Source organism: Cydia strobilella, chromosome Z (genome assembly GCF_947568885.1).
Source record: "Cydia strobilella chromosome Z, ilCydStro3.1, whole genome shotgun sequence".
NCBI lineage: Eukaryota > Metazoa > Arthropoda > Insecta > Lepidoptera > Tortricidae > Cydia > Cydia strobilella.
In genome coordinates, this window is record NC_086068.1 from 41,833,449 (window position 1) to 41,851,756 (window position 18,308).

Below are 18,308 nucleotides of genomic sequence, written 5' to 3' on the forward strand. Positions count from 1 at the left end.
TACGTTTTACATATTTTTTAAATTTATTAACAGATAATTCAGTGATGAATGTGATAATATTTGGAAGTTTATTATAAAATCTTACACAATTACCCATAATCATTCATTTTTATTTTATGAAGCCGAGTACCCTTCACTCGGCTTCATAAAATAAAAATGAATGATTATGGGTAATTGTGTAAGATTTTATAATAAACTTCCAAATATTATCACATTCATCACTGAATTATCTGTTAATAAATTTAAAAAATATGTATTCTGTTTTTCTCGGATATCTGGGTATATCTGGGTTTATTGTGAAAACTGTGTATGGCGAAACCTTCTTATTAAGTTCTACACAAAAAAGGTATAGAACACCATGTCCCTTTATATTCGGCGGGCCAATGATTTAATATTCGGCGTCCTCTCAAGGCGGCTGTATTGATTTTTCTTTAATAAAACAAGTGTAAACAGGTTATGAAGGGCAAGAGGAATCTACCGATATGTCATTTAAAAAAATCCGTCCAGTATCCTGAGCTACAGGTTGTACTGATTTTCAGTATTTAAACCCATAACCCTACTTTCTGTTTAAGTCGCAGTCGAGTAAAATGTTGATGTTGGGGTAGAACGTGTACAAATGTATAGACAAAAGTGGAATTCATATTCCTCCAAGTTTCATATTAAGAGAATATCCACTGAAAGGGTATAAGCGCTAAATCTGGATCCAGCTATTATTTTCTATAACAAGATGTATTTTTTTCGCAAAGGTATCTAGGACTGTTTTGTGTAGAATTTAATAAGCTTTAATGTTGCCTTACACCATATTTTTATAGAAAACGTATATTTAGAGTAAAACGCAAATTTCTCCAGGATGGTACACATTTTCCAAGATGGCTGCGATTCCTCAAGGTCCCCAAATGTCAAATAGTGTGGACATGAAAAAGAGACCTTTAATTAACATATACATATACCAAATTTCATATCTTTGGAAGGATTTCGAGGTTAGACTTAATCCAATTGTGTTATAGTATATACAAGTAGTTATAGACATGAAACTCATGCATGAAACCGAGCGACCAGGGGTGGAAAGACCAAGGGCCTGACGCTCTTCGATGGAGAAAGATAGTCTTTTTGCGATTCCTATACGAGGGAAGAGAAAATAGTGCCATGCTTTATCTTTATCACCGACCGCTGCAATACATGAATATGTCTTTCTCTTACACCTGGTCGCTCGGTTTCATGTCTATAACTACTTGTATATACTATGTCTATGAGAAAGACATATCGCGAAATCGACGCCATACTCGCGCACGAGTGTGAAGGGGCTTACACGGATGTAGATTTAATAAAGTTTAGGGTATAACTTCATGGGGGCTTATGACTTCCGTCGCACGCATAAGTAAGAGCGAGAAAGCGATATCCCTTTCTCGCTCTTACTTATGGATGCGTCTCACACACAACGCTTTTTAAGCTCTCGTGCTTATGGGGCCTTATGATTATCTGTGTTCTATTTTGATAAGCAATGACAGCATCACAGCATCATATAATATAATATATCATATAAACTGAGCATATAAACCATGAATCTAGTATAACTGGATCGGTCATGAGGAGTGGGGGAAAATGACCGAACGGGATAGTCTTATGTATCTTTCAGTAGGAGTAGCAGAGAAAGCGCTGTTATTGTTTGTCCTTGTCATAGTTTCACTTTTCCACCGCTGCCACAACCGAGGTTGTGGCAAACAAATAAGTACGTGACATGTCATGTTTGTTCGTTGCTTGTTTAATTGTTGTTGTTTTGTATGAAATTGTGCTTTCTCTTATGAAATATAGTGATGGTTAGCGTTTTGAATGCTTGAACTTTAATAAAATACTGGTGAATTGTTCTGTAATCGGCTGTAATAGCCGCTCTGAGCAAAAATATGAGATCATAACCTTTCACACGTAAGTACGGTATTTTACACCTTCCTCTTAACGCAATATGTGAGAATAACATCGTAAAATTACGTTACACTCAAAGCAATGTAGAATCACACGATTTCAATAAAAATATCACAATTATTTACGCAAATTAACAAAACATTATTTGTAAAATTATCCGCCCAAATTACGTAGGTAGGTAGGAGTCGGAGGTCAGCCATTTTTAAACTTCTTCTTAATTTAGCTGCATAACAATCATGTTAGGGATACCAGATGAAAATATCATAATTTTATGGGTAATTTTGACCTCGAAGTTTTTTCGTACTTCTAATTCCAAAAAATAAATAAACAAATGTTGTAAAGATTAAATGTGGTGTACATTAATTGGTGTGATTGCGATTTGTGATTTCTTTAAATTAAAACCCATAATACATTTTATTTTACGTTTTATTTACTAAACATGTTTAGTTTTGTACCACCTGCGCGAATTATAAGAGGTATTTCATTGTTTATACGCATAAAAAGAACGACCCATTGACATTTTGTTTAACAATTTTTTAATACCGTCAAACAAGCTAACTTTGCCTCCAGGGTAATCGCCCCAACGTGATATCAAATATTGGGGTTATTTTTACCAATATGGTATCCCCACGTTTATGACGTCATCTATGTCTATCCCTTACGGGAGCACGCGTATAGCTGGTCTATGTAATGCTAGGTCTATGATATAAACAAAGAAGTTTGGTTAGGTGGTTAGGTTATGTTTTCATTTCATGTTTAGAATGTTTTGATCAATGCGATTTATTCGTTTTACAAAGTAAATCTTTACTAGTAGTTAAACTTTAAAATGTTGAATTCTCGTAGGATAATAAATTACTGTTATTCAAAATCCATATTAAATGCCATTAATAATTCTCATGGAAAACGTAAATTTCATAGTGTCGAGTTAAATGATATTCCCAAGATAACCGTGACAGATATTCGAAAGTTATTGAGGCAAAAAGGGTTTCCTGTACAAGACGGCTTCACGTCTCTAATAACTAAATGTACAGTATGTGCCGGGCAGAGTACGTGTGGCGAGAGTAAAGTATACATTAACAAGACCACTGGTATGTGTGTAGCAAGTCGGTTCTTTCACAGATATTTTAAATGTTACGTGTTTCATATTCGTAAATGGATGTTACCCTTTTAGGATATTTTTTATGCCCCGCGTGCAACGTGCACGGCAACTGGAGCGTGCTCGAGAAGCACGTGCGGAAGTGTAAGACGGCCCAGGCCACGCGGGAGCACATTGACCGGTGCCTGCAACAGAATGCTCGTTTCCAGGAGGATTGGCTACAACGCGTTAGTAAAACGACGTCTTTAGCTGACCTGACCGTACCACAACTAGAGGACTTATCCAACTTGTTTGAATTTACTACATGTTTAACAAACTGCAATGCCGGCAAGGTTTTGTCAAACATCAGAGTGTCCGATGACCGGACTACACTGTATTTTCCTTTAAAAAACTCTATGGACAATGTTGTGGGTTATCGTAAAATGCAGGCGGGCAAGGAGGAGGAAGATGAAATTCATGGCTTAGCTTCTGCTGGCCTGTTCTGGTGCAGACCTACTAAAGTGAGCCGCGGTGATCAAGCAGTAATAGTTACTAGCATTAATGACATCTTGCATTTATCTGCTCAAAAGGTGCCAGGTAAGTACAAATGTATTGCATATGCATGTACCTCTGATAAGTCATGCTATTTCCTTGTTTTTATCAGTCAACTGCTAAATACAACTGCAATATACAATATTGTATGTGATGCTTTTTACACACAGGCACACATATATGGTTGAACAGCGGTAGCCTGCCTCCAACATTGCTTCCAGCCCTTGAAGGCTACCAAAAGCTGTGTCTTTGGGGAGATTGGGAGAACATGCGGGACATTGCTACCAAGTTAGGTGAAGACAGGTGCTGTTTTGTAAGGTTAGTCTCATCTCTAACAATAAAGGTCTCCAAGTTCTTAAAAAACAAATTGGGCTAGCTTAATAGTTAATGCTAGAGTACTTTTGAGATACTAAAGGTTAGATAATGTTTCTTAAAATCAAGTATCCCATATCTAGTAGTTACTTATTAATTACCAGAGCCCGGAATTATTGTGGCAATTTTGAACTGTCACAGGGAGTTCTCATTTATTGCCTTCCTATACACAAATATTGATACAATAAATAATAATAATAATTAAGCCTCTTTATTTCCTTAATAATAATTTGATTTACAATTATATTGTGATTAAAATTAAAATTAATAAATAACATAAATAATAATAATATTTTTATCAAGGACCTCTTTATAGAGTAAAGGCCTCCTCCATTTTTCTCCACATAGATCTGTCATTCGCTTTGTCTGTCCAATTATTTCCTGCTGCTTTTAAAATCTCATCGAGCCATCTCTCCGCAGGTCTGCCTCTGGGTCTCTTGCCTGCAGGTCCCTTCCATGAAGTTATCTGTTTGGCCCACCTGTCCTCATTCATACGGGCAATATGACCGGCCCACTTCCATTTTAATCTTTTGCTGTGCTCTAGAGCATCAATCAACTTAGTTGTTTTTCTTATGTCTGTGCTTCTCTTTCTGTGTCTCAATTTTAGATTCAGAATGCTCCGTTCCATGGCTCTTTGGGTTGTTAATATTTTGTTTCTGGTTTGTCTGTTAAAAATCCAAGTTTGGGATGCATAGGTAAGTGAAGGTAAGATGCAAGAATCTAATATCTTTTTCTTTAATTTAATAGAAGTATTTGACTTAAGAATTTCTTTAAAGCTCCAAAATTTATTCCAAGCCAGGTTTACACGTCTCATTAGCTCATCATGTTGTCTTGTTTTTTTAAATGACACTTGTTTGCCAAGATATGTATACTCTTGGACATATTCTAATAAGGCACTGTTAATGTGTATTGGTGATTTTTTACTGTTTGTCATAATTTTTGTTTTAGTTGTATTTAGTTCTAGGCCAATTTCATTACTGACATAATTAATTTCCTTTATCATAGACTCTAATTGCGTTGCATTTTCTGAAAAGAGTATGATGTCATCGGCGAATCTTAGATTACTTAGGAATTGGCCATTGATGCTTATGCCTTTGTTTTTCCATTTCAATGTCTTCATGATGTTTTGTAGGACGGTAATAAAAATTCTGGGAGAGAGGGGGTCACCTTGACGAACGCCTCTACATATATTAATTTCAGTGCCGGTTTTGTCTAGTATTACTCTACTTGTGCTTTTCTTATAAATGTCTTGTATGAGCTCTATAGTTTCAGTTGGAATACTACAATCCTGTAAGGCTCTCCACATGCTGATATGGGATATAGAGTCAAATGCCTTTGCATAGTCGATAAACGCCAAGTAGAGCGGGCGTTTCATTTCTTCGTATTTTTCTATGATCAGCTCTAAGGAGTGGATGTGGTCTATAGTTGAATATGTGCTTCTAAATCCCGCTTGCTCTACTGGCTGGTGCTCTTCGGTGTAATTCGCAAGGCGTTTCTCGAGGCAAGAAGCAAACAACTTGTAGAGATTCGATTGTAAACTGATTGGTCGATAGTTGCTTATGTCAGTAGGGTTTCCTTTTTTGTACAACAGCACAATATCTGATTTAGCCCATTCAGTGGGAATTTTTCTGTCGTCTAAAATTTTATTGAACAGGGTAGTTAAGGGTTGTACTAGGAGAGTTTTGCCCGTTAAAATGGCTTCATTCGGTATGCCGTCTGGACCACTGCTTTTTTCTTTCTTTAGAGACTTTATCCTAGAAAAAATTTCTTCGGAAGAGAACCTTTGTATTGTCGTATATTTTTCCTCTAAAGGCAAAGCCTCTATGCTCGTCGATGTTTTGCAAGCGTAGAGATCCTTATAAAATTCAGTGGCCGCCTCTATTATTCCCGATCTAGAGAATGTTTCCTTCGTAGAGGTCTTTTTCAAGGAAGGGATCCATTTCTTAGACATATTTAGCTCTTTTAAACCTTTTTTCATACTTCCTGATTTCTTTAGATGTTTTTCAATTGTTGTCAGTCTGTAGTCTTGATATTCTTTTCTTATAATTTTGTGAATGTTTTTATATAAATAACTTTTCTCATTTTTTTCTTCTATTGTCAAATGTTTTTTATTTGTCAACTCGTGTCTTCTTTTTATGAGGTTTTTTGTTGTGCCTGAGATAATGTAGTTCCGTTTTTTATAGGTCTTGTTATTACATCCGAACTTTAAACTTTCATCGATTGCCTGCTTAATTTTTGCGTAATAAGTCTCTACATTGTCATTTTCTTCCAGTTTTGTATTTGAAATATAAAATTTTAAAACTTCAATATATTTTTCTTGCTCGTCTATAGTTTTTAGTGACAACTTGTTACTTCTATATGTCGCTCTAGATTTTTTAGTGTTGGTTAGCAATAGAGTACTTCTTACAAGTCGGTGGTCACTTGGGAACGATAGATTGCTTATAACTTCAATATTGGTCACTTTGTTTTTTATATTTGTCAGTATATAATCTATCTGACTTTTCTTTTTCTTTGGGGAAAGCCACGTCCATATGTTCTTGCTTTTCTTTTTGAATAGACTGTTGATAACAAAAAAATTATTTTCCCAGCAGAACTGGACTAGACTTTTACCTCTTTTATCTCTTTTTCCGAAGCATGTGTTTCCCAATATTCTGTCCTCACCTTTCATTTTTTGACCAACTCTGGCATTAAAATCGCCCATTACTATAAGGTTTTCACTGCAATGTTTAAGAGATTCCTGTATTTGGTCATAGAATTCTTTTATTTCCTGTTCGGTTGCGTTAGAAGTTGGCGCATGTACCTGGACGATGGATAGATTTGTATTCTCAAGTTTCAGGTTTATTATGCAGATTCGTTCATTGATTGCAGTGAAACTATCTATGCAATTTTTTAGGTGTTTTTTTATAAGGAAGCCTACACCATATTGGCCTTTAGTCTCGCCAAAGTAGCAGAATATATGGTCTTCACTTTCTTCTATATTATAACCGGTACGTCTGATTTCCGATAGACCAATGATGTCATATTTAATCTGTGATATCGATTGCTTGAACTCTAGTAGCCTTTCTTCCGATAGTAATGACCGAGCATTGTATGTGCATATGTATATTGGGTGGAGTGGAGGGTTTTGGTCTGTGGCCCCCGCGGTGACCGGCCGTGATGGGGGACATTGTTGGTTGATTTTTTTATTTTTATTAAATGTGCTTTTGTTGTATAGTGGAGGAGGCGCTGATTGCTATATTATATTGTCATCATTGTCTGTGTCTCCTCCGGTTTTTGACGACTCGGGCCTTTGGAATGTTAAGTATTGCTTAATATTTCGGTTATCTGTGCTCGGTTTGTTTTTCTTTAACGCCTGGCGGTTTAGGTTCTTGTTTACGGAGGACGGTGATGTATCTAGCGATCGTTTCTTAGTCTTACCGGTTCCAGCAGGTGACTTTTTATTACTAGGAGTATTTCTATCGGGTATAATTATTAGCTTATTATATTTAATTATAGCTTTGTTGCCCTTGTCTAGCTCTTTCTGTAAGTCTTCCTGCAGCGACTTTCGTTCTTTTAATACCTTAGGAGGGAAATCTTCCTTAATGTAACACCTAGATCCTTGAAGCTTTGATTTATTCTTAAGGATTCTGATTTTCGTTCCTAAAGTCGTGAAACCTATTATTATCGGTCTAGGTTTATCGCCTTTTTTCCCCAGCCGCCTGATGTGTTGTATGTCGCTTTTGCAGCATTCCACTTTTAAGTCCTCGTTTATTATTTTTAAAGCCACGTCTTCTAGGTCAAAATAGGACCTCTCTGTCTCTTTAATACCAAAGAAAACAAGATTTCGGACTCTAACGTCTCGTTCCAGCTGGTCCATCCTCTTTTCTTGAGCATCTTGGGTTTGCTTAATTTCTTCGAGCTCTTGCTTGTACGCCGACACCTTATTATCGAGAGAGTCTATTTTTGAGCATAGTTTTGTGTCGATCTGTTTTAGTTGCTCGCCGAGCTCGTTAATAGATTTCAAGAGTTGATCCATGTCAGTTTTGAAATTTACGCCCTCTAGTGGTGAGTAGCGATACTACGAGAGGATGTAGTGATAAATCTGATGGTTCAATATAGCGCTCGACGCTCGTTAAGAATCACTGGCGGTGCCCGCTAGATGGCGCTGAAATTACTTATTAACTGCGGTAGATTTTTATTGCAATTTTATTTATTGTTTTCGTTTTAAAGATCTGTCTTCACTAAATAGTTAATAGCACTTTATTTATTTTATTTAATTCGCTAGGTATGATGAATCACAATGCACTTGTTTATGTATTTGAGTTCCTTTGTTCCTTATTATTTGTAGAATGCTCCTTAGCTACCGTCACTATTTACGTTCCTCTGTATTATTTTAGCTGCTACATTTTGAGTTCTGCACTTTATAAAGTTCACTTTAGAAAATGTTTACAATGTTTTCAACCACTTTTCAATCACTATTGTTCACTTTGACTATTTTTAAAATGCAAATATACGAGGAGCCGATGTTTACTCTAGCCAGCGCCACCTATATTTTTTTAACACAAATTGATACAATATAGAACACAAAATATTAAATAGTTATAATATGTTAATGGATATTTGGCTGTCAAAGGAGTAATTTAAGCAGATAATATGGAAAAAACATGACTACTTATTTATATTATAAAGAAACTAATGGAATATTTAGCACTAAAACAGACTTTGAAAAAGAAATTGAAAAAAATATGGAACTGTAGTAATTAAATGTCAAACATGTGCAGAAAATTTTATTAACCAAATAAAAAGGCATACCATCAGATCCACAGCGCAGGCTTTGTCACATTACAATAAGCTCATCCACCTCAGGTTTTGTCAAAACAGAACTCAAAACTATTAATATCAAACTAATATATATGTATATACCTAGTCGGCTCATAAGTTCTGTCACTGGCCTTTAAAATTTAAATTTGGAACTCCTAAAACAAAAACCGTTCTGCATTTGAATTTCGAATCTTTTTAAATATTTGAGTAGTATAATTTTGCAATTTTCTGTTTTCTTCAACATGGAGTGGACGCTTAAAGATAGCCGTACCGCAATAATTGCACTATATCGTTGTGGTCAATCGCCGACTAAAATTTTTAAGCTACTTGAAAATTTAAAATTCTCTCTAAGATTTGTGTATCGTACCATAGAAAGATACAGTGAGGTCTCTAGTTTAAATGACAAGAAAAGAAGCGGTCGTCCGCGTACAGCTAGGACTCCAGCGGTTGTACAAGCAATTAGGGCATGCATTGCCAGAAATCCCGCTAGGAAACAAAAAGTTATGGCCCTCCAGATGGGTTTGAGCAAAAACACGGTGAAAAGAGTGCTTAATCAAGACCTGAGACTTCGTGCTTATAAACGAAAAACTGGCCATCTTCTCAATGGTCGGCTTAAAGCTTTAAGGCTTAAAAGATCTAAAGCTTTATTGAAGAAGTACGCTAAAAATAAGCACCGTTGTATACTGTTTTCGGACGAGAAAATTTTTGACATAGAAGAAAACTGTAATAAACAAAATGATAGAGTGTACGCTCGCAATAGTAAAGAAGCGTCTAATAGCATTCCCCGTATTCAAAGAGGTCATCACCCTTCATCTGTGATGGTTTGGCTGGGAGTTTCTTATGCGGGCGTCACTAGTATGCATTTTTGTGAGAAAGGAGTAAAAACTAGTGCCAAAGTGTACCAAGACACGGTGTTGACTAATATTGTGAAACCACTATCCCATACGATGTTTCTAAACCAGCATTTTGTTTTCCAGCAGGACTCTGCTCCAGCCCATAAGGCAAAGTCTACACAAGCCTGGCTCGCCTCCAATAAAATCGACTTTATACGGCATGAAGATTGGCCCTCCTCTAGCCCAGATCTTAATCCTTTAGACTATAAAATATGGCAGTATTTAGAGGAAAAGGTGTGCTCAAAACCTCATGCAAATCTAGACTCGCTGAAAAAATCTCTTGCTACGGCAGTGGCCAATATCGACATGAAAGTGGTGCGTGAATCCATTGACGACTGGCCACGAAGACTTCAAGCCTGTGTAGATAATTATGGCGGTCATTTTGAATAAATGTTATACATTTAGATTCTCTAGTTTATAAGCTTTCAAACGCTGTACAAATTATACGGAATAAACTTAAACTTTTGATTTTATTTGATACTATGTATATGACAGAACTTATGAGCCGACTAGGTATATTAATGTCAAACTATTAAGTTTTAATTGTTTTTATTGCACATCTCTATTTATATATTTATTGCATTTTCAACTACTTAAAAGTCATCTGGATGAGATCGCTCTTTAGCGATAAAGCCGCTTGTTATTTACCTGCTTTATGGTTGCCAAACATGGACATACACAAAACAATACAACTTAGAATCATAAGAACTCAAAGAGCAATGGAGAGAAGTATTCTAAAGACAAGGAAGATACAAAAAATTAACAGCATAAAAATTAGGCAAAAGACCATAGTAGTCGATGCTCTCACGCAAGCTTTATCCCTAAAATGGCGCCGGGCTGACCAAAGAGGGGTTCACCACTAAGTAAAGGAAAATAAATTTAAATTTCCAAATTTATGCAAACTAAACTTAGTGTAAATAAATGGCTATTTTATTTATTTATTCTACATTGTCACAGAATAAATAATAGTACTAAATAAATAAGAAGTCCCTAATGACAATTCAAACTGCCACGAGAATTTCGCAGTCTGTTAATTACTGGGATATTCTTTTTATAGGTAAGTATTCATAATTATAATTAACACACTGATTAATGATAATGAAGGTTGTTGCTCCAACTTCAGTGAGTTAATGGTAATATAATATCTTAATCAGGGCTTGGAAATCGTTTTATTTTTCAAAATCCGGTTTCGTTCATTTACCCAGGAACGAAAGGGATTTCGTTTCCGTTTGCGATTACCGGTTAAAGAACTGTTCTATTGAGATAACTGTTTATGCCAAATTCGTTCGCCTTCCGTTTTTGTGGAACTAAATTAACCGGTTAAATTTTAAATATCGTAGCGAGAAGTATTGTTGTCTCCTTCACGTATTACAACGAATTTAACCGTAAGCTGAGAGTAACCGGTATTATATCGTCCCCGCGATCCATAAAATTTCCTTCCCTCTTCTTACCGGTTAGGAGAGAACGATTTTTTTAGTTCGCGTTCCATCAATTAACCGGTTTTTAATAATGAACGAAATAATGTAACGGTTGTGGAACGATATTAATAGGTATTTCAATACCGGTTCTGAGCCCTGATCTTAATCATAAAAGTAAAAATCGGCACTACTTTGTGAAAAAAAACTCGTATCTTGTTCTGTCAATCAAAAGAAAAATGTGGTTCTTATCTACCTATATGTATGGGATGCATTCAGAGTTACTGCCTTTTAACTTTAAGTAGTAGTGTGAGATACGAGATTTTTCAAAGTAGTGCCGAAATCTATCTTGCAGGGGTCGTAACCGGTAATTTTTGGAATATCTTTCTTAAATACTTAACATTTTTCTATTTTTTTTAATAGGTGTTTATTAGCCTCAATCTATTAAGTTAAACATTGAATGAACTAAAAAAGTCACGATTTACGTTTAACCGAAATCATTTACCGGTTAATTGTATGAAGGAAATACCGGTATCCGACCCCTAGTACCTATCTTGTATAAAACCAAGTTTTTAACCACATAGAATAGAACTGCTTATTAGAGTTATTAGTAAAACGGTTCACTAAATTTTACCAGATTGATATGACCCAAGAAGTTCAACAATAATTCACAATGGTTACATTACATAATATTTTGCTTGCATCTAACTCGTACATCCTTGTTACTATTGTTGCCGTAGGAACTCTAATTAATCATATCAACTGTACATGGCTCTGTATGCATTATATGATTCGTCTATATAGTATGCCATATTTGTTTGTTGTGGTATTGTATGCAAGTATACAATACAAATACTCTTTATTGCACACCTCAATAAAAAAAAAACAGAAACACAAGCAGAGGTAAACAACAGGCGGTCTTATCGCTGAAAAGCGATCTCTTCCAGACAACCTTTGGGTAGCGGAAATTAATAAATATCCACAATAAGAGTATGTTTGAGCCAGGCCGACAGACGGGCTCGTGACCGCGTCGGAGGCGGCGCGGGCGCAACTGTCGCTGCGCGCGCTGGTGGCTGACGCCAAACCCGCAGCGCACCGCGCCATCACCACCTTCGCCGCGCTCCGGGACGATGTCTATGCCGAGCTCTCCAACATCGACAAGGTGTATTTGTTTTATCCCATTTCTTTCACCAAACCGTTGTCGTATTAATGTAGATATTATATTGTAACATTATTTTCAACAAACTCCAAAATGTAAAATGTGTACAACCCAATACTTGTTGAGCAGAGTCAGAAGAGTCAAGTTCATTAACGTTAGTGTTTGCACCCAGGTGCGGGGTGTGAAGTGGCGGCGATTTCCGGCGCTGACGCGGCTGCTGGGCGGGCACAGGCGCGGCGAGCTCACCGTGCTCACCGGCCCCACGGGCTGCGGCAAGACCACGCTCTGCGCGGAGATGTCGCTCGATCTCGCGCAGCAGGGGGTAACTACACATCATTCTCGTAAAGCTTTTATAGGGTTCCGCGATATAAACTCACTCGCTCTCTTACTTACCTACCTACAGGTGACAACATTGTGGGGCAGCTTCGAGATCCGCAACTCGCGGCTGGCGCGCACCATGCTGCAGCAGTTCGCGGGCGTGCCGCTTGAGCACAACCTCGACCGCTTCACCGCCTTCGCTGACGACTTCCAGAAACTGCCCATTTACTACCTGGCCTTCCACGGCCAGCAGCCCATCAAGGTTGTTATGGAGGTATGTGTTTAGTTAGTGGCAATAAAAATAGAGTGCATATTTAATTGTACAGGCGAATGAGCATAGGATAGACCAAAGATTTCAAAAGTAAAGACAGGCCCGTTCATATACTACCTACCTAATGTCCGCGCGCGAATTCTGTGCACGGTTGAGGAATGTTAGGAATGTTGGGCTTCATGACAGAGTGATGGTGACTGGTGTCATTTTATTTTTGTACGTACGGGCGCGGCGCACACCCCCCACTTCCTCGACCTCCGAATGCACGGAATTTGCACGCGGACAGTACCTGTATTACCTATATTATTAATCAACTTTTATTCAATATTTTTTGTAAATAACTGACATGTAATATTAATATTATACAATAAATTATTATGATTATAATTCCACTCGAAAATGTGTGCACCAACGAACATGTGCAAACGCGATTTGTGCACCAACGAACTGGCCCACTCCGTAGTGCCCTCTTATTAAATATATTACTAAGTAATATATAAGTCATGGGAATAGACGCGCAAAGACTAATGCAGATGACGTTGCTATCGTTAAAAAAAATCTATAAATACGCCAAATCCAAAAAAACTAGGTACAGACTTTTGTTAGGTTCCTGACAGTTGGAAGCAGTTCACCACCACCTTGAGACTGAAAAACCGGCACTCTTATTTCTCTCGGAGACGCAGATAAGATGTCCGGCCGACGTGGCGTACCTTTGCTACCCAGGGTACTCTCTGGAGTACAATTTTAAGCCCCGGGCTGGCGTGTGCGTATATGCCTGCGACGACATTTGCTGTCGGCGTCTCCGAAGCTTTGAAGACCCTTACTTCTCCATGGGTACTGGTGGATACAAGCATAGAGAAGATTCTCTATGCCTGTGTTTACCGGTCGCACAGCGGAGATCGGGAGACGACCAGGCTCACAGAGTATCTAAGTGAGGCGGCGGAGGCCGCTTAACACAAATACCCAACTGCCCAACTAGTGTTGCTGGGGGATTTTAATGCCCACCAGCCCACCACCAAGAGTGGCTATTCCCATACCAAATTACCAACACACTGACCATGCTGGGAGAGAGATGCGAAAACTCGCTCTGGCATTAAACCTTACTCAGCTGGTCCAAGGAGCGACGAGGGTTCCAGATGTTGACGGCCAAACAGCTAATTGCCTGGACCTTCTGGTGACTACCGACCCGGATCACTACGCAGTGTCAGTGTCGTCCCCTTTAGGTAGCTCTGACCACTGTCAAGTGAAATCTGGGTCGGTATATTCCCCACCCGACCTCAGCCCCACAGTCACTAGGCGGATACGGCGACATAAGTCGGCAGACTGGGATGGGTTGCGCTCGTTTTTGGCATCCTATCCTTGGCGGCCCTTGTGCTTCTCTTCGGGTGATCCCTCAGCATGTGCGGATGCTATAACAGATGTGCTGCGCCAGGGTATGGAATACTTTATTCCTTTTTCCGATGCAAGCACATCTCGTAAAGCACAGCCCTGGTTTGGAGCTGAGTGTCGACGTGCTGAAGCACTGAAACACGAGGCCTTCCTTGCCTGGGCTGATGCTCGAAACCAAAAAGCTAGTGACATACCAGATAAGAAGAGAGCCTATAATAGGGCAACCAAGTTCAGTAAAAAGGCTCTACGGAAAGCTTGATTTGATTTGACCACATACGCCAGACTGGGAAAAAACTCGCTGCGCACCCTACAGGTAGTAAAGCGTTTTGGACCCGCCCCTCACTACCACCACATCTGAAACCGGACGGGTTAGACCTGTACCGCTGGCTATATTTTGACCCCTAGGTTATAAAAATATTAAAGTCAATTCTGTTTTCGCTTATGAATACTTTGTTAAGATGTAAATCTTACATTTTGTTTTGTGTCATATATATAATTTGCTTTTCTAGTAATTTGTTAATTTGTGGTAATTATTTTTTATTTTGAATTAAAATAACAAAATTTTCGTTCCCTTTTATGAAACCCCAAAGTAATATACAAAAAACACAATGACAAAAAAAAGAAAAAAAAAAACAAAAAAATCTTTAGGGATGTATCTCCTAAACCAGTGCATGGTAGCGAAAAATAATCAAATTTTCGGTCCCCTTAAGAAGCCCTTAATTAAGATTTAAAAACGTAAAAAAGAAAAAGAAAAAAATCTATATAGGGCTGTATCTCCTAAACCGTGCGTCGTAGCGCAAAAATAATCAACTTTTCGGTCCCCTTTACGTAACCATTCATTTATACAAAAAAACGTAAAAAAACGCAAAAAAAAACAAAAAAACATTTTTTTTATAGGGCTGGATCTCCTAAACCATGCGTCGTAGAGCAAATATAATAAAATTTTCGTTCCCCTTTATGAAACCCCAAAGTAATATACAAAAAACACAATGAAAAAAAGAAAAAATAATAACAATAAAAAAAACTTTATAGGGCTGTATCTCCTAAACCGTCGTAGCGCAAAAATAATCAACTTTTCGGTCCCCTTTTTGTAACAACCATTAATTTATATTTAAAAAAAAACGCATAAAAAACAAAAAAATCTTTATAGGGCTGTATCTCCTAAACCGTGCGTCGTAGCGCAAAAATAATCAAATTTTCTTTCCTCTTTATTCAACCCTTAATTTATATTTAAAAAAAAACGCAAAAAAAAACATTACATATAAATTATTACAATGGGCAATTCCTGTTCTTTAATGAGAAGTAACAATACTAGGTGTACCGTTTACCTGAGGTTGTTGATAGGTGATGAATGCGTTTGCGTTAAGTGTCATTTTGTATGGGATTTTGAGTTTCCAATTGAAATTTTCACTAGGTTTCCTGTTTTAAATTAGTACTAAATGTTGTATCAGTTTTTGTCCAAAATGGATTTAGGTAAATTTTGCGAGCTTTCACTAAACTGCTGTAACTCGGAAACTTAGAATCCACAAAGGGGACTTTACTAAATTATGACACATATTAAAGCCTGACCAGTAATATATGATCATTGTCAAGAGGGCGCTGTTCATTCTCATGTATAGGGTGACAGTTCAGTATAGTATGAAAAAATTAGTTCCAGTGAAATTCCGCAACATGGCGCGTGATCATATATTCCTGGTCAGGCTTTACTTAGATTTTTTTTATATTGATAAAAATAATGTTATCCGTTGGAGACGTCCTGAAACGAAAGCGTTCAATTCATCTTATGTTGTGGGGGCTTGGCTAACGATAATCGCAAGCCATAATTTTGTAACATACTAATATACCAGGTGGGGCCTGTAACTCGATCAAAATAATTAAAACATAATATTCTACTCATCAAATGGCATCGATGGCACTTTTTTTTATAACTCAAATATCTAGGTATTATAAAGTCTTGTATTTAATGTACATCATCATCATTGTAATTTATGTTGCTTGCCACGCTTAAACATAACAAAAATCACAATATATTGCGTCTTAAAATAAACTTAAAAAGTTTACTAAAAATCGAAAAAAAGTAATTTTTAAGTCGCTGATGTAACATTCTCAATCAAAAGGTAGGTACCACTTTGTCGTTTACCATAAAGACGAAATTTGATTATATCTTTATACAAATAACCTGTCAGAGTCATCGACAAAGTGGTACCTTTTGATTAGGGACGTCACAAATGTTGGTCAGTATGAGGAGTGCAGCCTACAGTTTATTTTTAATTATATTTACATACTAGTAGGTATGTAAATATAATTATATTTACATACCTACTACGGTAAGATTGATAAGACAATGTAATTATGCCTCCGAATGAAATAAATACACTGTATCGCAAAACTAAGTGGCGAGACAGCTCATAATGCCATCCCTTTCACTCTTGGTTGATCTTATTAAGGGTAAAGGAGTTAGATAGTATTAAGATCTCAGTCGCCAGCTGATATTGCGGCAAGTATAATAAGCACCCCACCCGCGTAGGTACCCTTCCCCGCGCACGCCCTTCTTGCTCAATTGAGTTTTATTTTGCCAGATAGTAAAAAAACCGTGGATCAAAATGACCCAAATTATGAATGATGTCTCAATGTGGCATTATAATATTGTAGACGTAAACTAAATGATATGAATTTTTTTTTGTGGCAGATACAGGGTGTTAATTAGAAAAAAATTTTTTTTAAATAAAAGCGGTGGATGAATTTGACACAGATTTGTTTGAATAACCTATAACAATGTTCTGTAAAGTACAACACTTCACTTACCGACTCTAATATTATTTTAGGCGTTTTAGGATCAATATTAGGTATTTATTAAATGCCATTATACCCGTGGATGAAAATGACACAAAATGCGTGTGTACGTCGGAAGCCACTTTGCCTTTACAGGGAAACAAAGAATTTCGTCTCTAATATTTTTTTTACAGAATGCTGATTGAAAAAAGAAATACCTAAATTTCTACCTAAGCAAATACCTAGGATGACACAAAATATTATTTTTAGGTTTAGTATATGGTCTGGAAACTATATATAAAAAATAAGCAACATTAATATTCTTATAACCTCAGAAGTTATTGGTACAGGTCTACTTGCCCGCACTGCTGAAGAGAAAGCGAATTTATTTGCTTTTATCTTCGCTGAATCTTCACGTCTAGATGTAACTGGCGCCAAACCTCCTAGTCCACTAATTGGCGAGACTTCTATGGCGGACATACGCATACGTCAGACGGAGGTTCGCAAAGTGCTGCAAAACCTGGACGTGAACAAAGCAAGTGGTCCTGACGGAATTTCAGCCATAGTTCTTAAAACCTGTGCACCTGAGCTATGTCCCATATTGACGCGCCTCTTCCGCCTCTCTATGGCTACCGGCCAGGTTCCGAAGTCTTGGAAGCTTGATAATGTGCAACCAGTGCCGAAAAAAGGTAGCCGAGCTGACCCTGCCCACTATAGACCGATTTCGGTCACGTCCATACTCTGTAAGAGGGTTACTGATGCATTACCGAATTTTTTTTGCCAAATTTTCATATCCCAACTTCCCAAACAATCTTTCCCAAAAATTTAAAACCAGTTGGGTTTTTTAAATTTTCCAACTTGACATAATCCAACCTTTTTTTTTTTTTTTTTTTTTTTTTTTTTTTTTTTTTTTTTTTGACGACCCAGGGGGAATCCTTTATGCGGTCATCGGTCGCTGCAATCTGGGTCCCGTGCTTGTTGCGGGTGATTTTAATGCCAAGTCTGTCACATGGGGATCACCAGCAACGGATGCACGTGGGCGGGAACTAGAGGAATGGGCGGTTGCGGCGTTGTCGACGTAACATTTGTTAATGCTGCCTTGGCCCGTCGTATTCAGGGTTGGGAGGTGCTTGAGAGCGTAGAGTCCCTATCCGACCATCGTTACATACAGTTCAGGGTCTCCGCACTCCCAGGTACTCCGAGCGGCCCAATTAGTCAGTCCCTGCGAGGTGACGGCCCAAGATGGGCGCTAAAACGCCTAGACAGAGAGGCATTGGTTCTTGCTGCTGAGGTCCAAGCATGGAACCCGATTCCCGTGGATCCAATAGATGTAGAGGAGGTGGCGAAATGGTTCGGCGAAGCCATGACGAAG

General features: G+C 37.8%; 1 protein-coding gene across 1 annotated transcript in view; it reads left to right on the forward strand.

The window, feature by feature from the left end:
- The first annotated feature begins 2,674 nt into the window (after positions 1-2,674).
- The window catches only part of LOC134754021 (mitochondrial DNA helicase), a 63,946-nt gene continuing 48,312 nt past the window's right edge, over positions 2,675-18,308 (forward strand). Inside the window, exons 1-6 of the mRNA XM_063690082.1 lie at positions 2,675-3,008; positions 3,092-3,592; positions 3,718-3,865; positions 12,033-12,189; positions 12,359-12,508; positions 12,590-12,778. Of these exons, the coding sequence (XP_063546152.1) occupies positions 2,747-3,008; positions 3,092-3,592; positions 3,718-3,865; positions 12,033-12,189; positions 12,359-12,508; positions 12,590-12,778 (1,407 nt within the window). The 5' untranslated portion in view covers positions 2,675-2,746. The remainder of the gene's footprint in view (positions 3,009-3,091; positions 3,593-3,717; positions 3,866-12,032; positions 12,190-12,358; positions 12,509-12,589; positions 12,779-18,308) is intronic.